This window comes from Pholcus phalangioides, unplaced genomic scaffold (genome assembly GCF_987345545.1).
Source record: "Pholcus phalangioides strain wild (caught in Gottingen) unplaced genomic scaffold, Ppha-v1.0 ptg000015l_1, whole genome shotgun sequence".
Classification (NCBI taxonomy): Eukaryota; Metazoa; Arthropoda; class Arachnida; order Araneae; family Pholcidae; genus Pholcus; species Pholcus phalangioides.
The window spans coordinates 67,167,182-67,191,636 of record NW_028301608.1 but is presented as its reverse complement, the minus strand read 5'-3'; the positions used below and the strand labels follow the sequence as shown (position 1 = coordinate 67,191,636).

At 33.3% G+C, this 24,455-nt stretch overlaps 1 protein-coding gene across 1 annotated transcript in view; it reads left to right on the top strand.

Annotated features, from left to right (window-relative positions):
* The window catches only part of LOC149076565 (putative RNA-binding protein EEED8.10), a 68,016-nt gene that overhangs the window by 29,996 nt on the left and 13,565 nt on the right, over nt 1-24,455 (top strand). Inside the window, exons 11-18 of the mRNA XM_089244149.1 lie at nt 9,739-9,814; nt 10,731-10,787; nt 11,008-11,118; nt 12,105-12,153; nt 13,359-13,402; nt 13,753-13,832; nt 14,071-14,176; nt 20,330-20,417. Of these exons, the coding sequence (XP_089100275.1) occupies nt 9,739-9,814; nt 10,731-10,787; nt 11,008-11,118; nt 12,105-12,153; nt 13,359-13,402; nt 13,753-13,832; nt 14,071-14,176; nt 20,330-20,417 (611 nt within the window). The remainder of the gene's footprint in view (nt 1-9,738; nt 9,815-10,730; nt 10,788-11,007; nt 11,119-12,104; nt 12,154-13,358; nt 13,403-13,752; nt 13,833-14,070; nt 14,177-20,329; nt 20,418-24,455) is intronic.

The following is a 24,455-nucleotide window of genomic DNA, read 5'->3' as shown; positions in this document are numbered from 1 at the left end:
AGAACTTTATCATTTGAGGAATGAGCGTATAACATATTACTACTATCATTTCTCTGAAATTCAAATTTCACAGGAAATCCAGTAATTACTTTTCTATAATCATTAAAAAATCCAAGTATATATTTGAGAGAGGAATCCATATTTTAATAGTGTTTATTATTTTTTTTTGAACATGCATCTTTTTTCAAATCCTTTATTATAATTATCATTTAATTTCAAATTATTCACCGCATATGAAATCTTTTTTACTTTTTTGTCTGTGCCATCAAATTTAAAATAATTTCACTCAAATGAATCATTTGTATCAATATAATAAAACATATTAGTTGCCTCAGATGTAGAATAATCAGCAGTGAAATTAATTAGTCCTAAAACTTGATGCATGGTAAATGTACAAACATTATTTGATTCAATTATTGCATTTCCAATTGTTAGTTCTGATGATTTTAAAAGTCCATCATTAACTAGAGTTACGTCTTCATCATGTATGTTATATACATTAATTTTTCATGATTTTCAGTTCTTGTTGAAGGTAGCCATCTGCGTATAAAATACAAGCATTATATATATATATATATATTAAAAATATATCTAGCAGTCACACATCTTTGTTCTGTGTATTATCATGTTCTTCAATCTTTCTGTATTCATAACTTTCAATATCATCGTTATTTTCATCTATTTTAAAAGCCATTTATTTAGGTGAAAAAATCCTTGCCATTCTGATTAGTTATACGTATTTGAATTTGGTAAATATTTTCATATTTTACTGGAAAAAATATAGGTCTTGAAAACTCTTTGGAAATCTGAAAACGAGGAGGATTGATATTCGTAAATGAATAAATTACTTCTGATACAAATTGATTAATATGAGCTCCTTCAATTATATTTCAGTGAATATATATATATTATCATTTCCATTTGATAAATTTGGTACGTATTTACCTTCTTGTTCATTATTTCCATATTTTTTAGATTCGAATCCTATGGTTTTATACTATTCACTCTATGATAAATCAATTTTATATTTATCTTTTAATTTGATAGCTACTCTATTTCTAGGTCTTACTATTCCAAATTGAACAGGTTGATCATTTCCAAAAAGTTTTAACATGCATTGATTTAATTCTCTTATAGTATAATTACCATCAGGTATTTTATAATTAGTCCATCCTACAACATCAAATAATAATGTATTATTTTTATTTTTTCACTAATATTATACCAAGAAACTTAGATCTTACCTCTATGTCTTTACATGACCTATTTTTTTAATATAGTTCTTTTTTAATGTAGTTCTGTTAAAATGAAAATCTTGCCTATCATCAGATGTGGAATGATTTTTTAATACAGTAATCTAGTTAATTATAGTTTTTATTAATTTTTCAATTCATCCAAAAGTATTTTTAATATGCTTCCATCAAGTGATGCCATCTGCATTATTTTTAAAAAAGAAAGATTGCTCGCAATGAAATCAGATTACTTTGGAGAGGAAGAAAGATCAAACTTTACTTCCTTGTTGTGTTATTGGCAAATCTTCAAAAATAACTGAAGCAGTTTCTTTCTAAAGTATTTAAAAATGCTTATTAATAAATGGAGCGCAAACTCTGTGCAGTTGGAAGTAGTTGTAGAGAATCAGCAAGTGCAAAACTTGAAAACACATAATTAATTATAGAAAATTAGCTTGTGTGAGTGTGGTAGACAGTACACTTATGCTCATAAATTAAGACATCTAAAAAGTGATTATCATAATAAACATGTGCAGGTAACTTTCTGAAAACCCCTTATAAAAAATACTTCCCTATAAATAAGAAATAAAAAATGAAATTTTTTATTTCTAAATAAATGAAAGACAAAAAAGAGACATCTTAAAAGTTCTTTCAGTACATTTACTCTTCAAAAGCTTAGAAGTGTTTCTAAGTAATTAATTCTAAAAAATAGAAATCTTAAACAGAAAGAATAAATAAAAATTATTACAAAATATATTATAGAAATAATTATGATTTATAAACATGTTTTAGATGATATTTTGAGATTAGATTCATCTGATTAATTAGATAGAAAGAGACAAATATTTATTAATCATCCTGAAAAATGTCAAAGAATTAAAAACGTATTTAATTCATATAATTTGAAATTTGAAAATAAGCTAATAAAACGTAAAGATAAAAACAATTGCTAATCTTGAAAAATTACTTAAACCTGATTATGAAATTATTGAAATGAGAAGTAAATATATTAAGAAATATGACTCTTAGAAAGGAATATAGAGTTGCAGGTGTAAATATAAAACCTGAAAATATTTTAATATTTTACAAGATTTATTTAGAAAAGCAAATAATATTCAAGGTAAGGTGGATGTAATTATTTTTAATCCCAAGTTAGATAAGCCTTTTCATGACAAAATGATGCACACTAAAGATGCTTATGAATTGTATATTTACAAATTATCTGATCAGATTGAATATAAAGAATTAGATATAACTGGACTGTATATTTTTGATTTTAATGTAATTGAGTTACCTTGACGAGGTAGTGTAGGTACAAAAAAGTAGTATTTATCAGATTAAAAAAGATGATAATATATGCTTAGTTGTATCAATTGTAGCAGCTCTAGCTATTCAAAATCCTGAGTTATTATGTGAAAAATTAAACCATGAAAAAATATAAAAAAAAATCAAGTAATTTATATTAAAAAAAGGTAGAGTATTGCAAAAAACCTTAGCTGTCAAATTACATGAATTATGCAAGATACCATTACAAATATGTTGTTTAGAAGTTAAAATATTTGAAAAATGCTTAGATATCCAAATAACTATATTCTGTAGAGAGAATTTTAATGAATGTATATATAGTCGTGGTCGGCTGAAGTTGGTTTTCTGTGGTTCCCAACTTCAAGGCGCAAATGCGAGCCGATCTCCCCGTTAAAAAGTCTTGCCACAGAGAGCAACAGTCCTACAGCGATAAATCATTCAATCATAACACTTCACTCATAGTTAGAAAAAACTGGTGGCAGATGGCAACACTACACATAACAAGCATTACAGAGAATCAGGTTTCACTACACGTACACGCACATTCCCGCATGTACCGATTCGTTGGGGGTTCCGCGGGGGGGGGGGGTGTGGTGTAGCAGTAGTAGGTAGGGCCTCCAAAAAATGGCTCTGGGATCCATGATGTTCTTAAGTCAGCCACCTCGTTGGGCAATTTGCCTGTGGTGGCGTTGTATTTGTATAGTGGAAATATAAAAAATATACATGTATTTAATATATTAAAAAATAGAAATCATTTTGATATAATTACAAAAGTAATTGGATTTTTAGGTAAACGAAATTATTGTGATTATTGTCAAGTAAGTTATAGATCAGATCAACACAGATGTCCTCTCAAATGTGATAGATGTTTTAGTAAGAGTGATTGTAATGGTTATGAAATATTTTGTAAAAAATAATATAGATTATTTAAAGGTGATGAGTGTTATAATAATCACAAAAGGAAAAAACATAGCAAAGGTAATTGTTTATGGGGAAATGTCTGAAATGTGTAAACAAATTATTAATAAATGTGATAGACAGGGCTGTCATTTCAATTTTTTCTGGTGGGGGGGGCAAACATTTTCCAGAGAGGGGCAAAGCACATGTACTCAATGTATGTGTATATATATATTTGGGTATACATATATACAATTTTTAGTGTATTTTCAAAAGCCAGCCGCCCCCCCCCCTCCCTCAATGACAAGCCTGGTGATAGAAAACTTGAAGATCATATATAGCGTGAAAAAAAAAATGTAAAAATTGTTGGAAATGGATTTTAAATGATCATAAATGTTATATGAAAAAGAAAGAGGTTAAAGGTGGTAAATGTGAAAAGAATTGTCCTGAAATCATTCCATTTAATAAAGGATGGTGTAATAAATGTAAATATGAATACTTTGAGAAATATATATTTGTTGATGTTGAACCCAAACAAGAAAAATGGAACTCATGAAGTAAATCTAGTTATATGTGAAAATTACGATGGTAGTGAAGTGATTTAGAAATAAAAATGATTTGTTATTTGTTATTTCAAGAAAAACATTTTGGATATACTGTATTAGCTCATAATGGAAAAGTATTTGATTTTCAATTCTTAGCTAAATACTGTTTCAAAATTAAAATTCAAGTATTTACAATATATAATGGAAATAAACTGAATTATATGCATGTATATCTGGATATATTATTAGATTCATAGATTCGATCAATTTTACGTTAATTCTATTAAGAGATTTTCCAAAAACATTTGGATTAGAAGAATTGGCGAAAGGTTATTTTCCTCATTATTTTAATACAGAATGTAATCAAAACTATATAGGTAAATATCCTGAAAAACATCACTATGGGTGTGATTCAATGAAATCAAAAGAAAGAATCCTAAAAATAGCATGAAAGTGTTAGAAATGAAACGTTTGATTTTCAAAAAGAATTTATTAAATACTGTAAATCAGATGTGTAACTGTAGCAGGTGTTTGTATGGCAATTTGTAGAGATAAATTCTTGACATCCATATTATTTTGTTATGGGCATCTTTTTCTCAGCCGCCATGGGCTAAGATTTGCCTATTTGAGCATTTTGCCTATTGTGGCATTGTTATTTGTATAAAAGAAGATACAATTGCTAGAGATGATGATACAATTCAGAAAGATAAATACAGTAAAAAATCTATTACTTGGCTCGATTATCTATCTAAAAAGAATAATATAAACATTGAACATGTATTAAATAGTGGTGAGAAAAAATTGAAATTAGGTAAGAAAACTTATAAAGTAGATGGATTTTATGATAATACTGTATTTAGTACTGTACATGGGTGTCACTGGCATGGATGTCCTAAATGTTATAGAGAATTGACTATAAATAAACAGAATCAAATATGTATGATAGATTTATATAAGAGAACTAAAAAAAGGATTCAAAAGATTTTAAAAGCTTTATATGAATTGGTTGTTACATGGGAATGTGATTTTAATAGTAATAAAGAAATTAAGAAATATGTGAAAAATGAATGGAATAGAGATTTTGTAGAACCATTAAGTCCTAGAGATGCTTTTCATGGTGGTAGGTTCACACCTACCAAATTGAAAAATGAATTCACTTGAAATAAAAAGGTGGATATATTGATGTACACTGGTGTAAGAAATTAAGAGAATTTGCAGACTTGGTCGATTATCTCTAGAACTACTTCACCGATTTTAATGAAATTTGATATGTACATACATTGATACAATATAAAACAAATAACCATTCAATAATTGTAATACACATGCATGATCGTGTGTAACACTCATTGGAGTCGGAAGGTATGAAACAGCGGTTGCAGAATAAACAAAAAAAAATGAGTTAATAGGGGGTATGGTCCCCTCTTACAGATATACAAAGGTCTCGCAGCGTGATTTCATACTTGAAATAAGGCAGTTTATCATTTCCTGTGGCAATTGGTCCCACTCGTTCAGCAACGCTGTTTTCATTCCCTGGATGGTACCCAGAGGGGGGGGGGGTTGCGAGTTGCAATTGCCCTCCCCAGAGCGTCCCAGACATGCTCTATAGGGTTAAGGTCTGGAGATCTGGCTGGCCAATCCATCCGGCAAATATCCTCACTCTCTAGAAAATCGTCGAGCAGAAGAGCTCTATGTGGCCTCGCGTTATCGTCCATTAAAATGAACTCAGGGCCAACTGCACCCCTGAAAAGGCAAACATAAGGCTCCAAGACCTCATCCCTATACCTCACACCAGTCACAGTGCCTCTTTCAAAGACATGGAGAGGTGTGCAGCCATCCAACATGATGCCTGCCCAGACCATTAAAACTCCTTCGCCATAATGGTCGATTTCGCGGACATCGGAGGGTAGGTAGCGGGTCCCTGGTTCTCTCCATATGAACGGCGAGAATCGGTGCTTAGGCTGAACCGGGACTCATCAGTGAAGAGAAGGGTCGCCCATTGATCCATTCTCTAATCTCTATGCTCTCTGCACCATGATAAACAGATTCTCCTGTCCGTAGAAGTGAGTGGGACACAAACAGCAGTTCTTCTTGCAAACAACCCTCTCTCATGAAGTCTTTTGGAAACAGTCACCCTTGATACACGGGTTCCTGTGGCTGCATACAAGTCATGAGAGAGCTGAGAAGCTGTAGCACTCCTGTTACGCTTCGCTATAATCGACAAATGACGATCTTCTCTGGCCGTCGTGGCTCTTGGACGACCTTGCCCAGGCTTTCTCTCGATGGATCCGGTATCCTGGAACTGTTTCCATAAATTACACACGACGCTGGGCGTTAAATTGAACTCTCTACAAATCTGGACTTGAGATTGGCCTGCTTCTAGCCTCCCCACAATTCGCCACCTCATTCCATCATGTAAACGTTGGTGGTTACTCATTTTTACTGTTACAATTTGAAATTAACCGATTTCTGCAAAATAACACCAAGAAATTCGCAGAGGTGTGCTAGCGAATGAAATGCGTCTTAACTTACGCGCGCTTATAAAGCCTGCTTCTCTACTGGCTCCGCCTACACACACATGTACGCTTACATATTTGACGTACAAAATTTGCATTTTTGTCTAGAAGCAGTGGTTTTACATTCAGTTCAGTTCTTTTCATGAAATTCGATGAAATATGCAAATTCTCTTAATTTATTTCACCAGTGTATGTTCACTATATCCAACTGTAAATAATTTTAATAATTATCCAATTGGACACCCTATTAAGATATTTGATCCTGAGAAATTTGATAAAGAATGGTATGGCTTGATTAAATGTAAAGTCCTACCACCAAGGAATTTATAGACATCCTATATTATCAATTAAAGATGAGAAATTGATATTTGAAATTAAAAAAGGATATAAGATTTTAAGAATATATGAGGTTTGGAATTTTGAAAACAAAACTAATAAATTATTCATAGATTATGTTTAAATGTTTCTGAAAATCGAATTAGAAATACATGATAAATGGTCTGAAAAATTTAAAAATGAAAAAGAATATAAGAGAACAATAAAAAAAAGAAGTTGATTATAAAATTGGATAAAATTGAGAAAAACCCTGGAATCTGAGATTTATAAGTAAGATATGTTTGAATTCATTATGGGATAAGTTTGGACAGAGAAAAAAATATGAAAAAGACAGATTATGTTATGGAACTATGAGATTTTTAGGAATTAAAAAATAATGGATGATGATGATAATATTAAAGAATTGAACATGATAGTTATGAATGATGATTATGTAGAAATGACTTATATAATGAAAGATGAATACATTAAAAATAATTTTAATACTAACGTTTATATAGCAGCTTTTGTTCCTAGTTCTGCTAGAATTAAATTATATAAAATGCTTGATAAATTAAACGATAAAGTAATTTATTGTGATACAGACAGCATAGTGTATATAGATAGTAGAACTAATAAAATTAAAACTGGTTGCATGTTAGAAGAATGGACAGATGAATTAGGAGATGATAATTATATGAAATCCTGGATAGCTGGAGCTTCTAAAGATTATGGATATATACTATATACATATATACTAAATGATGGAATTGTAAAAGGTAAAGTTAAAGGATTTAAAATGAGTTATGGGAATGAAAATATACTGAATTTCAGTGATAGTCTGTTTCACCAGTAATTACTTTCATTCTATCTAGAAATATCAAATCAGTTTAAAATCCAAAAAGATAGAAATACAACTGTAGGTACATTAAATAAGATATACATGTTTGGATTGGATAAAAGAAAGATTCTAGATGATTTGAATACTGTACCATTTGGATATGTATTTAAAAAAAGGGTTGAATATAAATAATGAATGATATAACATTGATCCTAAATATTCAAGGATTCATCCTTCCAAATCGTAAGATAGTAAGGTGGATGCATTCCAAACTGAATATTGGTGAAACAATATCAGTATTTACACCTGAGTATGAATTAGATGAACACACACAGGAATTAAATATAGTACATAAGTGCTGTTTAGATGTGAGATGTTCATGGTGTGAGATTTAAAAGATTTTATTTCCAAATAATAAAGGACTGTGGATTAATAATTCTGAGGTGAAAAACTATATGAAAAGTGTGTATAATATTTATGGTGGTATATTTACATATAAAGGAGGAATAATTGAAAAAGATGTACTTGAAGATATTTCTTCTATTGATTTTGAAATATCTAAATGTCAAAGAGTTTTAGGTCATGGGTGTTCTATGTATAGATGTATTTATTATAAAATATAAAAATTGCATTTAAAAAAATGACCTATAAATGACCTTCTACAATTCCTTCTTCTTTTATAATAACCTTCTACTAGGAGATCTTAGAGCTTTATACTGTTCTTCGGATAAAAAATATAGTAACGAAATATCTCAAATACCTTATTTTTGTGGTGACTTGATTCATATGTGTAGAGATGATTTCAAGGATATTTTAACCATAGTTTATAAGTATCTGAAAAAGATGAAAGGAATAATTGATAAAAAAAGAGGAGAATGAAGAAATATTAAAAATGAAGGATTAGAAATTTGAAATAAGTTTATATGCTATTATTATTTACAATTCTCATCAAAGATATTTAAAATTTAAAAGCCTTTAAAAAATGAAATATTATAAGTGGATGAGTTCAACAGCATGAAGTCATTTCCAGAAACTTTTAAATTAAGAGATATAAATCCTGGTAAATATAAACTGATATCATTGAGAAAAACTCAAACTAAATACGGTGATACAACAATTGCAAAATTAAATGTTAATGATGAAAAAAAAAGAATATTTCTGAAAAAAATGTCATGGTAAATTAACAGATAAAACTATTAAGAAAATTAATAAAGATAGTCACACATATACTTTTAATTTCAAAGTTAAAATTGATGATAAATATTATGATTATGGAATAAAATAAGTTTTTTCATTGATTATAAAGTGTATTATGAATATATTCATATAATTCAACTTTATAGTTTTTATAATTAATTTGCTCAAATTCTATATTATTATCTTTTATCCTTTAAAGGTATCCATAAATTCAAAAAATGTTTATTTTTAGATAAATTTAACTTCTTTTCATTCATATATTGAAATATATCTTGAAAAGGTTCTATATAATTTAAATCAATAAATTCTTTTAGTTCTTTATCATTTTCCAGTAACTCATCTAATTCATTTTTACCATCTGTTGCAGAAACAACTTTGCAAACTACCAATGTAAAATCGTTTGATTTGCAAGTTTTCAATTTATTTTCATCATTAAATACTTTATTTTAACACTTTTGATATCAAAGCTGTTCAAAGTTCAAAATGATTGTGATTGTTCAAAAAATAGTAGATTTTCATCAAAATAGGGTGTTTTTTGATGTTGAGAAAAATGATGAAAATTAGTGATTTTGAGAGTTTTTCAAAAATGCTTGAAAAATGATGATTTTGTAATAAAAAAGTAGTATATAGAGTGCTAAAACACTTGAAAATCACAAAAAATTGAAAAATGTTCATGATCATTGGAGGATGAAAATGCAAAAAACGCACGATTTGAGATTTTTGATTGATTTTTAGGTGTCCTCTAGGAGGGCCCTATATACTACTTATAATTTATTGTTTTTCAATTCTTTTTCAACAATTTTTTTCTGCAATTATAATTTTGTAGATTTTATTCAAATTATAGTTTACAGCCAATTGAATGAATCTCATTTTGTTATTGTATTACATTCTAGTATTTGGTGGCTCTTGCATTTATGCAAGAATTTGGAATCAATAGATTTGACTGCAAACCCTAGGATAACTGGTCAGGTGGGTTGTTATAGATTTTAAAAATAATCATGATACTTTGTATAATAGTTTTCCAGAATTTTATTTCCTTATACCTACTACCGTATATACTCGTGTATAAGCCGAGTTTTTTTGTTGAAAAATTCATTCTTCAAGTGGGGGGGGGGGTCGCTTATACTCGGGTCAGTTTTTGATGAGAAAATATCGGCCTCCCACAATTAGTAGTTATTTTTGTAGCAGTGTTCGAGAAACCGGCATTAATTGGTATGGGATATGTTCGAACCCCCGAAAATATCAAAGACGAGTCAAAGAAATTGAAAACATCATTGGCTTTGATACCAGGTGGGCTAACGTCGATTGTAAAGCCTTATGTGAGCATCAACAAGTCTTTCTGTTTGAGGAAATTGTGGATTGAATGGATGAGTTCCGATGATAAAGAAACTACAAAAAGTGGTGCCTTGAAGAAACCTGCTAATGGGTACATGAGGCGTGGAATTCTTTTTCTACCAAAATTATCATCTGATCCTTCAAAAAGTGTTGCATTAGCAATGCGATGGACGGAACTGAAGATGATATCCTCTTTGAAAGTGACAATGGCGACAAGACAGCCCAGATGAAGATAAAAACGAAGATGCCGCACCCTCTATGATGATCTGATGGATTACTATGAGCTTGGAGACATAGAAACGGATTAAAAAGTTTGAATAATTTTCTGTTGTAAATTTCCGTAAGCTATTCATTTTGCATGAAAATGTAAAATTTTTTTCTCTGAAATGCACAGAATTTTTGGGGTCGGCTTATACACGGGTTTTCAATTTATTGCGGTCCTGAAGTGGGGAGGTCGGCTTATATTCGAGTAGGCTTATACACGAGTATATACAGTACATTTATTTAATATTGTTGTGTGTCATGAAAGTTTTTATTTAATGTTTTTTAGTGTTTTCACATGGCTACTTCAAGTTTAAAAAATGTTGCCTTGAACCGTTGCTCAAAGGTTAGTTTAATTTTTTTAGTTTATAGTTTTTTACAATGTAGTAAAATACATTTTTTAATGTAACTCATGACCCCTTGGCTTATATACATAATGCGAACTAATGAATGTAATTTATGTACGTCTAACACTGAATAAGTATGAATAAATATGATAAATTATAAACTAATCAATTGATAAAATATAACATTTTGAATTAAAACTTTATTTCTTCTTATTGTAGTTCAGTCCAGCTGGTTTCATGAAACTGGCCACTAGGTGCCGCCAGATGACTGTTCTTCATTTGAATGATTGCTTGAAATTGACAGACCGAGCACTTGAAATGCTGTGCCAGGTAAGTGCAACTAACAAGTTCGTATTCGCATCAGTTCTTTAACGCTCCAGTTTCTTTGAATTCTGTAATTATCCAGTGAGATGGAAGTTTCTAAGAATAAATTTTGTAACAGAAACAGGAATTTAATAACTATTTTTAAGTTGGGAATTTCTTTAAAGAAAATTTTTTAAGAGAGATATGCTGCTTTCGCTTATTAACACATTTCCCTAATATGAATTAATTTGAATCTATTTGATCATCAAATGGTGCTTATTTATTGGGTTACTTTTATAATTTTTTCTGGTAGTTGAAATGGAATTGATGTTTAATGACGTTGAACATCGTATATGCAACTTTACTTTTTAATAGGAAAACATTTTGTTTTGACACTGAAAAGGACCACACAGTGTGTGTAACATTCTACTTCTTACATATGAGTTTGACGTGTGAATGGATATGATCATCAACTTAAGCAGTGTTGATGGGACATTTAAAAAATTTAATAATCAATTAAAACTTTTCTACACACATACATATAAATACATATATGCATTTGTGGGGTTTTTTTAAAATTCAAAAAGGCTTAGTAAATTTCTTTTAAAGAAAAGTATTATTAGTCTCTTTACATTTTGAACGAAATCTTTGACAACTAAAATTCATCTTTTTCTTCAAAATTAAAATGTATTTTGCCAAAAGGTAAGCTTCTCCTGAACTTTTTTATCCGTGCAGATATTACGTATTTTCTATATGTGAAACACACACAGAAATATGCCATACAACACCGTTGGTGTATTTTAGTGATTTTATATGTGTGGAAGAGTATTTTTTTGCCATGTATACCTGCATCTCATACACTAGCATTTGGTATCTGTTGGGAATTGATCAAGTGTGACTATCATTACTATTTATAAGCTCTTTCTTCTAGTATTCAGAGTTTTCATGAGAATTTTCATTTAAATGATATAAAAAAAGGCTTTGTTCGCATTTCATTATATTATATTTTTCAGAGTTTGAGAGGCCTCAAAGAACTTCACATTGGCGGTAATTTCAGTGAATGTGAGCATGATTTTTTTTAATTTGAATTTCTGTGAAGTCCATACTATAGTTTTATCCAATGCCTGTACTTCTACTCATCTTATAGTTACTATGAACTATGGAAACAAAATGAAAATTGGAATTATTGGAAACAAAGTTTTATACTGATCAGGATTCATATAGGGTGGTAGCTATCAAGCCCAATAATTACACAGGTGATTCCTTGTGAAAAACAAATATGGAAAAGTGCTTTCAGTTTTTTTGGTTTTAAAAATTGATGATGTCACTTCAGAATCCTGCCGAATTCACTGAATGTACACCAAATGTATAACTTGGTGTTTCTGAAACTGGATAACAATAGTACAACCCTAAGAGAAATTGAGGGAAAGCTAAACAGTTTTTTCCCTCTTGTGTGTGTGTGTTGTTATACTTTTTAATTGCCTGGGCAACGGCCTCCTTATAAATACGCCCCAAAATAAAAATTCATCTGAAAAAATTACAGAATTCTGGGGGAATCATGCAGTCTTGAATAAATTTTGGTCATGCCAAAATCTCTTATAATAAGATTAAGTAAATTTATTAACATTTCAGCATGATAAAAATAAATTGCAGTCACAAGGAAATGAAAAATCTTTGTTGCAACATGTATAAATCAGTATGAGAATGTGACTCAATGAATAATGTATAGAAGAAATCTGAAACCAAAAAAATTACCACGTTTTGTCAACAAAGTGTTGATTTTGGGAAAGCAGTTTTTCAAATAGATCTCATTTGGCTAACATTTTACAAATCTGGTGATAAATTTGCCAATGTGGAGGGTGAGATTATTACGTATAACGTTTAGCAAGGTTAAAAGTTAACATTACTCTTCACAAAGAGCAAAAGCACCAATCTTGAAAGAAGGCAATCAAACTTGGCTTCTAATAGGATTGGATATTTCAGTTAATTTTCAAAAACCCCGCAACTCTCTGTTGGGGAAGAATTTTACTTTTGTTGGTTGTTTGGCATGTAACTGACCATTACAAAAATTGAAAACGTTATAATTCATTAAATATTCATCCGATTCAAAAATGGAAAACACTTTTCTGTATTATTTTTTCACAAGGAACTACATGTGTAATTATTGAGTGGCCGATAGTTAGCACTCTGTTTATAATTTTTTTAGTCAGTATTGGAATGTTTTTTGTGAGATTTCCTTTCATGCATCCAACCATTTTAATTTCTAGTGACTTCTAATGGACTTCATCATGTTGGAAGGTTGAGCAACTTGGTGAGTATTCTACGAATTAAACTTCCACTCTTTTCAAACTTCCTAATTTCTTCAAATCTAGTCGTGTGGGGGGGGGGGGCAGATTTTTCATGCGCCTGTCTTTATTAAATTTATAGCATGGAAACAAAGAAAGATACCTCCCATCTAAAGCCCTGCAATCATGGGGCCATGATTGCGATAGTAGTTATTTTTTCATATTAGTGCATATTTATTGCAATTAACAAAATACAATGAGTGTGGATTTTGAAAATTATCACCCTCATTTTTTGAATGTTAATAACCAGAAAGTATATGCAAGAAGTGGCACTAAGAAGAAAGCAAATTGATTCATTTAACTGATTATTTTTCAGGAAACACTGTCAATGGCTAGAAATCATTCAGTAGATGAAGACTGCATCTATGCCATAAGTAGAGGATGCCGAAAACTGAGGTTTGTTTCTTATTAGTAAAACAACTAATAATCACATTTTTTTAAATAAAATAGTGATGGTATAGTAACAAATATAAACATAATGTGACAGTAGCAAGCAAATATATTTCATCATCATTTGAGAAGTTATTCTATTTGGTATTATTTTATTTTTGTAGGCCTTGTAAAATTTTTATATTTGTTTTTGGTATCTGTGTTTCTATTTATTATTAATTAACCTTTATACTATCTCCCTTAGGTATCTGGATATTTCCAGCTGCTACACTGGCGTTACTGATAGTGCTTTAGCATTTCTTTCATCATGTTACAGTTTGAGAACCTTGTACATGAATTATTTGGATAAGGTACGTTGTTCTGAAAACTTTTGTCAACTATTAGTTTCTAGATAAGCAGTTCTCGACTGTTTAGGACTTGCGAAGCCCTTTCTGGTGTATAATTTCTATGGCGGAGCCCATAGGCCCCCCCCCTTTTTTTTATCCATTGAAGTTACTGATTTTTGTTAAAAATTTATTTAATTTTTTACTTTTTTTGAGCAGCCACAGTCCCTGGGGAGTGCACACAGAGCACCAGTTGAGCACCAGTGCTATACAACATACATACTCAACCAGGGTTTAAGCTAGATAAAAAATTTCTTTCACAAAAAGCGAAAACGGAGAGAAAAGCTTTAGCAAAATGCTACAATGCTAATGTAATGATTGATGGTTGGATGTCTGTTTGTTCCATACCTCCTGTAGGCATTTTTGCAAAAGTAGCTACCACTTCTTTCGCATTCTAAGATTTTCTTTTGCATTTTGCGAAAAATGTGACCGTAGCTTAAACCCTGTACTCAACCCATGGCCACCAACCTCACACTTAATGTGATAAAAATAAACTAAGCAACACATTTCCATGTTATACTTAAGTGAGGCGCAGCGCAACTCCAGATCATAAGTTTCTCATAGCACGTTTTCAGATCAGCATGCCATAGTTCCAGAGCACTTAAGCAACCCTCTGCACATTCCCAGAGTACTTGAATGACCAACAGCATATTTACAAATAACTTGAGTGACCTGTGGAACATTCCCAGATCATTGTTAGTGACCTGCAGCATATTTCCAGATTATTTGAGTGAACCGCAGCATATTTACAGTTTTCTTGACTAACCTGCAACAGTTCCAGATCATTCAAGCAACCCGCGGCACATTTACAGATCACTTACGTGACCTGTGATGCTTTTTCAAATCAATTAAGTGGTCTGCGACATGTTTAGAATCAATGAAGTGGCCAGCACTATCCTAAAGTTTGAATACCCTCGCTATACTGCCACTACAATTCAGAACATAGAAATTTCGATCTGGAGAAAGTTTTCATAACTCTGCATATGATCTTTCAATACAGTGTGCGATTAAAAACTTTTTGAAGAAAGATGGTTTAACACATAGTTTCCCAACCTTTTCCCCATCGCCCCCTTCTTCAGAATTTTTTTTCTCCCATTGTGCCCCCAAAGCAATCTAACCCATAGGATCCTATGTTATAATCATAGCTTCAACCGCCCCCTGGAACATTCCATCACCCCCAGGGGGCATTAACGTCCATGTTGGGAATCACTGGTTTAACACATTGCAAGTGAGGGACTCAAATTTCAGTCCAACTGATTTCTTTGTCTGACTGAAATTTAAAACTCATTCTTCAGCTGCAGAGAGTTTCAGAGTGTGGAATCTTTTGTCACATTTTGAAAGCGGAGGAAAAAAAAATGGTACTCTAATTAGATCTTTTTCTTCCCTTTCTCTTGTCAAATTCTAGTTGGTGAAAAGATATACTTGTGGTATACAAAAAGATAAAGAATATTTCTTTCAAATTTTCCAAATCTGATATATAATATAGTTCATACTTTTTTAGTTTACATGTTTTTTTTATATTTAGTATATATGATATTTAGACAGAATTTTTTGCATATGTAAAATGTCCCTAAAAAAGGAGGCTAGGCACAAATGGCTCTGTATACAGGTATGTTCCTATAATGTAATCCCCTTTTTCATTCGGTTTTTGCATGGAATCTTATTTACATTATACCATAACTTGATACACATGATAAATATTTAGGACAGTGCACTCTTTTATTACACATTCTTAGGATACTTTTTTTTTCATAGTGAAAGGTACTTTTTTTGTTAAATGATGGCAATAAAAACTTTGGCAATATAACTTTCAATAAATAAGATTTATTTCATTATAGTAAGTATGGATGTAAAATTTATCTTCCTAAGTTACATTTTAATTACTTTAATTTGCAATTTTAGTAATTAACAAATTTTCATCTTTTGCATGAAAAAAGTCATTTTTGTTAGTTTGTCAAAAATTAAAAAAATTAGTAACAAAAAAAATCCATATTAATTCAGGTTTGTTCATTTTTTAACAGTCTGACTGTTGAAGAGGCACTAGCATTGCTAGAGGAATTATCTGATGAGGAATTCAACTATGTAGATATTTGTATGTCCTCCCTTAAATGAGAAAGATATTACTGATGAAGACAGTGGTGCAGAAGTAAAGTAAAAATTGCAGACATTTGTCCAGGGAAATAATTATGGGCTCCAGCTGTATTTACCATCAGAAATGTGAACCAAGGTAGAGAATACATCTGGGATTTTTTTTCAAGTGACGATGAAGAACCGTTCGAGGAGCCATCCATAAAGCATAGAAAAAGAACTCAGGAAAAAAAAATCTGAACGACAATGAAGTTTTAAGGTTTCACCAAGTGAAAAGAAAGCAAATCTTTCATGGGGGTGCCAAAATTAATGTGTTTGTTAGTCCATTTGTCCTGTGTCCATATTTGAAGAATTTGTATCTGATGAATTGCTGGATACTATAGAACAGTGTTTCTCCCAATCTTTTATATCCCATCGCTCCCTTCTTCAGAAATTTTTTCTTCCATCGCCCCCAATGCAATCTAACCCATAGGATCCTATGTTATACCTGTAGCTTCTACCGCCCCCTGGAACATTCCATAGCCCCCAGGGGGTGCCCATGTTGGGAATTACTGATCTAGATAATGTTGAAAAGTTGCTCCTTCAGAATTCAAAAGCTTCAATGAAAAGCTTCCCTCAGGAATTCCTCTGCATCTTCTGAGTTGTTTCCGGCCTTCACCATTACCGAATAAACTGCTACTATTTAGTCACTGAGAGAAAAATGGCTAATGATGTACCATCTGTGATTGATATTTCTTTCTTTAAGCAATTTTTTTCTTTTTTTTACTATGTAACAGGCAAGCTGTTAACAAGGATGTACAGTAATACTTTATTCACGAGACACGTGAGATTTAAGTTGTATCGAGAGAAGAAGACATTCTCGAGAGTTCGATTTTAACCTTCATCACGAAGGGATGTGTGTTTCGCATGTTAATGCAAAATAAAGGAATGTTTCATGTTCGTTGCTTCGTATACACCTCACCAATCGTCACATTGGCGCCCAACGTTTAAAATAGACGCGTGAGTGTTTTTAGCTAAGCGGACATCCTAATTAGGTACCAAGTGAATGAAAATGGCATACTTGGCGAAATATCGAAAAGACGAACTCCGTCGCCTTGCCGAAGAGATGGGCGAACCTACCGAACCCGAGATGAAAGTGATAGAGCTGAAGAAGCTGATTACGTCCAGTAAAGAATACGATGAGGTCTTCGCAAAAGGAGTGCTACAGACCCTCGTAGAAGAGAGAATTCGACACGAAGAAGCAGAAGAAAGAATTCGATGAGAAGAAACAGAGGAGAGGATTCGACGGGAAGATGCCGAAGAGAGGAACCGGCGAGCAGAAATGCAGTTCGAACTCGAGAGACTGAGGATAGAAGCGGAGAAGTGCCAAGCTTCCATTCGACCGGCTGTGACAAATCGGGACTTTCAAGTGTCGGTTCCGCGTTTTGAATCATCAGATGACATTTCACTGTTCCTGGTCCTGTTCGAACGACACATGGGATTACACCAGATTCCGGAAGAATTGTGGATTACGTATCTCATCAATAGCTTACCGAAGGAGGTGGCTAGGATCTGTGCCAGGGAGCCTGACGAGAAGTTCAAGGACTATCGGTATCTCAAGGAACTGCTGTTAAAGCGATTTAAGCTACATGCGGACAGATTTCGACAGCTTTTTGTAGAGCATCGGAAGAACTCGGAGAGTTCATGGCGTGATTTTTATTTTGAGTTGAAAACGTATCTTGAAGGGTGGTTAACAGAAGTTAAGGTCACAACATTCGAGGACTTGATTAATCTAGTCATAGCTGATCAGATGAAGAAGAAGTGCCCTCCACAAGTGAAAGAACATTTCATCGATGTATGGGCCATGTTGATCTCCCCATCGGAACTAGCGGAGAAACTCGACGCGTATGAAGATGCCAGGAGTACTTTCCCAAAGAAATTCAACCAAAAGTACGATGTCGAGGGTCGTCGAAAGCAAACACCGAGGAAATATCCATGGACGTCATCAAAACCAGTGATTCATGCAGATGAACAGACACTTCCCATGATCACCCTGGATGAACAGCGACCTCTAAGCTGCTATGGATGTGGATATCCGGGGGTAATTAGAGCGCAGTGTCCGACCTGTAATCCCGAAATGACAGCGACAACCGCTCAGTTTGGTCAGTTGGAACTGAATCTATGCTCTTCTGTAACAAAACCCGTAGCATTGTTAAAAATTCATGTAAATGGCAAAGTGGGAACTGCCTGTGCCGACAGTGGTGCTACGCACTGTATCGCAAGTGATACTCTGCATCGTATTTTGAAAGAGCAAAACGCCAAATTCCATCGGGAAACTATCGAGATGCGTCTTGCAAACGGACAGCAATCAACGATGAATGTGTGGACCACAATGGTATTGGTCAACATCCAATGGAAGTGACTAAGGACGAAATTTATAGTTCTTCCTGGAATCGTCGGTAACAGAACTCTTTTGGGAATCGACTTTCTTGAGAAAGCTGGTATCGTGTTGGATCTCAAGCGAAGGCAATGGTTCTTCGGGGAAAATACTCGGAAGCGTTTAAACTTTGTGAACGAGTCTACGATTAAAACTGTTCAACATGTAGTAGAGCATGTTAACTTGAATTCTTGCCAACTACGACAAGTTGAAGGACAGCAACGGAAACAAGTGCTGAACAGGTCGTGGAAAAAGAATGAAAATGTTTTCAGTCCAGGGGGAGGAGACACTCCCGAAGGCGAAGTTCACCATGGTGATATGGCATCGGAACCTCAGCGGTGCGATCGGTCTAGACGTCTCAGGAACCAAACAGGTCGCGTCCGTGACTATCCACGTCATGTTTCTGGCTATCCACGTCCTGCTGTCCATAGCGAAATCCACCGATCCGCAAGAAGCTTTCATCACCAATCGGTGCAAAGGCAACCACGAGTTACTCCGACAGGCAGGCAAGTACTAGACTTACGTTTCCGCAGGAACGAACGAGTCGAACTTTCCGGTGCCAGGCGACGCAGTCCAGGATCACCAGGATATTATCACATACTGCATCGTTGTAAAATGCCAAGCCAAACAATAGCGTCTAGCAATAGCTTCCATGAGTCAAGGACCCAAACAAGTATAAGCAGTGCTAGAGAAGGGAACGATAAATGCAGGGGGAGCGGCATTAAATATTCGGATCAAACCCCTAACGCGCGTCGATCAGAAAGTCGCAGCCATGCCCAAAGAAGTCGTGAAAACAGGTTGACTCCCATGCAAAGCCTTACAAGAGTTTCTGTGAAGCAGAAAGTGGAACAAAAACGGGATGAACGCAAAGGTTTTGTTGACAACGGTTCCAAACCGAGTTCTCGAAGGAAGAACTGGTCGACAAAGTTCACGCCACAACGAGATGGACCGTACCCTGTGCTAGCCCAGAGATCGCCTACGAGGTACATAGTCGCTGATCCGGCCAAATCGGGTGTCTCTGTCAGCGTATATCGTACTTCTGCTCTCACACCATGTGCGAAACCGGATGCTGTATCCATAGTGTCATCACGAAAGAAGGGATGACCACTCAAAGTTGGAACTAACAAGAACACTGAACAACTTCCCATAACGCCTATTGCTGGTTCCTTGCCGGGACGTCCGCGAAACCAGAGGGGGAGTATGTAACAGGCAAGCTGTTAACAAGGATGTACAGTAATACTTTATTCACGAGACACGTGAGATTTAAGTTGTATCGAGAGAAGAAGACATTCTCGAGAGTTCGATTTTAACCTTCATCACGAAGGGATGTGTGTTTCGCATGTTAATGCAAAATAAAGGAATGTTTCATGTTCGTCGCTTCGTATACACCTCACCAATCGTCACAACTGTTGAAATCTTTTTTTTTAACCTTCTGTATTGCTTATTAAGGAATGTTAGAAACGTAGAGAATTAAAATATTTATTTCATTGAATCAGCATATTTTCTTTGGCGACAATGTCTTGTAAATGCATTGTTAGATTTAATAACTTTTATTGGATTTATCATAAATTAAAAAATTGTTTAATTTTTTTAATTCAAATTAATTTTTTTTACAGGTCACTGATGAAGGTTTATCATCATTGTCTAGACAGGGTATGCTGGAAGTTTTACGAATGAGAGGATGTCCAAATGTTGGTGACCAAGGTAAAAATCTGTTAGCACAATCCTCTTATGCTGTTGGATATACTTGCATGCAATAAGCACATGAATGAGTGACTTTAATGAGTTATTCTAAACAACTTTATAACCTTTAAGAGAAATTCAATGTTGAGTTATAAGCTACATTTATTTTATTTTCTATACAACAGCCCAGCAAAGGAAAAGTACTCTTTCATCTTGGTAGAGAAAACACAGCACAATCAATAACTTTAAACTGCACAATCCTATGTTTTACCATTAAAATTATTGTTGAAATTTTTATGAATAGAAATTTTGTTTTTTTATAAGCCTTCTATGCGTCATCTAACTCATTGAAGCTTTGTTCATCAAACCTTCTAATATCTTCACTTTGGATTGAATTTATATTTTTCTGCTCATAGATTATTTTTTTTTCATTCATTTATATATATAAAATTTATTTTTGTCTGTTTATGTTTTCTATACAAATCTACAATTTTAGAGTGATCATCACCAAATTTTGCATGTATAGCAAATGGGATCCGACTTGAATGATAGGCTACTTTAACATTTCGTCAGAGCAGGGTAAAAACTGTTGGACAACAATTGTTTTTGGGCCTCAACAATCACTTTCGGAACGTTTACTTAGGTTACCGTGGTTCCCTAGCAACGTGCTTCAGACGTGTATATTAGGGTGGAACGAAAAAGGGTGTTTTTTCACTTTTTTTGGAAATTGATGTTGCCTTAGTATTCAGAAGATTCCTTTCAAGGTTTTAAGACGTTATACCAAAATCTAGGAAAATATTTTAATATCTTGAGGTTCCTCACGGACCCTAAAGGTCGAGCAGAACGACTTTTCTAAGTGTAAGTGCACATTATAAAAATCTTTTTTAACATTACATTATATATCTATAATAAACCCTTTTTCGGGGCTGGGACAAATCTATAACCATGTTCCAAATTATAAAAACAAAAAAAACATAGTTTGACGATATAGGTGTCAAGAGAATGCATCTATTGCTTTCTCTATTACCGCACTGTTATTACATTTCACTTTTTTGAAAAATAATCAACTTTTTTTCAAACGATGGAAGAGTACTCCTTGATTTTAGTCTGGCTTGAATGAAGCCTTCACGACTCGGTTGTTGATACAGCAAGAGATGCTTTAGTTACGAGTTGTATGCACCGTTCAACTGCTTTTGTGTGACAAGGAAAATTTGGTATATATAGAAAAGCAGGTTTGGATAATTTTTGTGGGTCCAGTTCCTGATTTTTTATAATAGGTGGTTCAGTCACTCGCACTTGATCACATGCAATTAGTTCCAAATAATGCTTAGCAGAAAAGTTTATTTTCGGAAAATGGAATGTACGGATTTCTGCTTCTGATAATCCTTCATTTCTAATTTTTAGAATTCTCTTGATTCCTAGTTCTTTGCCCCGTACTATTTCCACAAGATATCTCTGATCTGCACTTAAACCACTGTTGTCACTGGAAGGTTATCAGATATTGGTTTTAATTTCACAGTAGTAATCTTTCAGAATGTTTCAAACTTTTTCCGATGTCACCTTGAAGCCATGTGGACTGATGGAACATCCATCTCGATTCTTCGCAAGATGCCTTAGAGGTAACTCATTGAAGTGAAAAAGACAAATAAGCCATTGCAAGGGATGGCCTATTTCTTTATTAATCTGATAACACCATTTTTATAACCAGTATTGGTAACAGTTCCGTCGCATCCAATCGCCATGAATTCTTTCGTATCAAAATCTTGCTTCAAAAAGTCTAGAATTGAAGATTTTATATCCCTTGCTCTACTGCTTCTTGGAGTTATGTGACCGAGATAAATTTACCTGGGTTCATGCAATATGGTTATGTATTCTTCAGATATGGTTATTCTATGGAAAGAATCACCTTCTTGGACATTAGCTAAAGTTTTGTCTTTTTGACTATCAAAATATATTCCTCGCACATTTTGTTCTAGGAATTTTATCTTGCAAAAGAACTCTGTGATGCTCATTCACACCTTATTTTCATCTGGTCTGTTGTCATATTTGGCTTCTCTTTCGTCAATAACCCAACATCTTCCAGCACTGCATTTGCAATAATTGCAGCTGATCGATCAGACACACCAGTTCTATCACAAGCAAGAGCAACATTTGGTAATTTAGTTCTTATCTGTGAGGATGATGGTAGAACTTCAAAAGCAAAAAGCAAATGGAGTACTTGCTTCGGCACTGATGTGCCGAACCATGTGGTGTGGACCAGCTTCAGGTACTGGTAGATGGAAATGCTAACTTCAACGGCAAACTGTGTTTTGGCTCATATAGATCACTTTCCTCAGAATCGTTGGATATAGATGAGTTTTCAGTGATTGATGAACTAGTTTCTGCATTTCTTCTTGAGATGACTTCAAACGGGATACCATTTTCATTTTACTTTGTTCATTGTTTTTCAATTTCTTGATTGTTAGGACATTACTCGACCAATCGCCATCTTGCGTGTACTTCTTTGATCTTGCAAGAAATCTCGCTCTAAATTTGTAACCTTTCTTAACTTGTCACACTTACAGTCTTCAAAATCACATTTGCATGCTGCAATGCCGAACAATTTCTGAAAATATTTCAAGTTCAACTTGAAAGTTTGAAAATCTTTCCTTGCTTTTATATTTTTCTGAAGATTCTTGTATTAACAGTGAAAGTCTTTGAAAATTTTGGATATCCATTGGTGAGAAACCATAGGAATCGAAGCAGTTTTCCAAATATTTTCTATCTTTAGCACGATAATTTCAAGAATGTCTGCAATAGCTGGATCTTTTCTTGATTGTTGTGTCTTCATATTGCGTTGAGTCAGCAAATAACAAAGCGTAACATCGCCATAGGTGGACAAGACCAGAGAATCCAACTCTTTAGGCTTTCCTAAAATGTTACAACGATAAAAGCTTCTGGCATCATTTTAACTGCTATGCACCCTCTCAGTTAAGGGGTAAGATTGCAGATGAATATTGAAAACAAGGTAAAAACATTAAGTTCACTGAACAAATCACTTGTTTAGGGAAATAGGAAAGCCTCCTCCACTGTGTCATGTTACAGAATTCCACACGTGCGTAAAACTTTAGGGGCGATGAGGAACCTCAAGAACTTTGAATTTTGGGGAAAAAAATTAGGAATGGCATTTCTTCACATAAAGGCATATTTTAAATTCTATTAAAATGACAATTTCGAAAAGAAAAATTTTTGTTCCACCCTAGTGTATATGCCTTTACAATAGTTTGTCACTTTTTCAATACTCCTAGTAATGAAAGCTTTTTGAATAGACATCAGAATCAGCATCACTTTGAGGGACAAGCAAAGGATGATTCTCATAGAAATTAGTGTTAAAATTGTCCGATTTTACTATTGAAATGCCAAAATTTACTGGGGTTTTCCGCCACATCAATGATTTTAAAAATTTTATTGAATTCTCGATTTTTAAAATATTGAGTTCGTTTAGAGATACAAAGCCCAGAAAATTAAATGTGAAGTAATTAGCCAGACCTGACCTACTTTTGAGTTGGATATCCATGCAATAATAGATTTAAACTTTTTTTTATTTATATCTTCTCAAGCATGAAAATTAATGTCTGCGTATTGTCTTTTAATATTCAACTGCATAAATTCATATAGTTTAGGATGTTTTAAAATTAATTATGGGCCAGTAAAGTACATCGAAGAAATTCCACAGCTTTAACTAAGCATTTTTGGGAGCTGAAACAGGCAGATGGATATCTTGAAGTTTGGGGGGGAATCAAAATACCTAGCACCGGCCCCTCCCTGAAAAAGGGAAAAAAATATTTTCATTTTTACGTTTCTTTAAATCTAGAATTGTTTATTTCATTAGTCGTGCAGGAAGTCACCAGATTGGTTAACATGGACACAGTTTCTATGTCCCTCAAAGAAAGAGGGAGATATCACGCGATCCAAAAAGCCTCATTGAAAAAAACCTGGGTATTGTAGCTGGTATACTAATATATTTCATTTTTATATTCTCAATATTTCTTTTTCTCACAGTCATCTTTTACCAGGGTA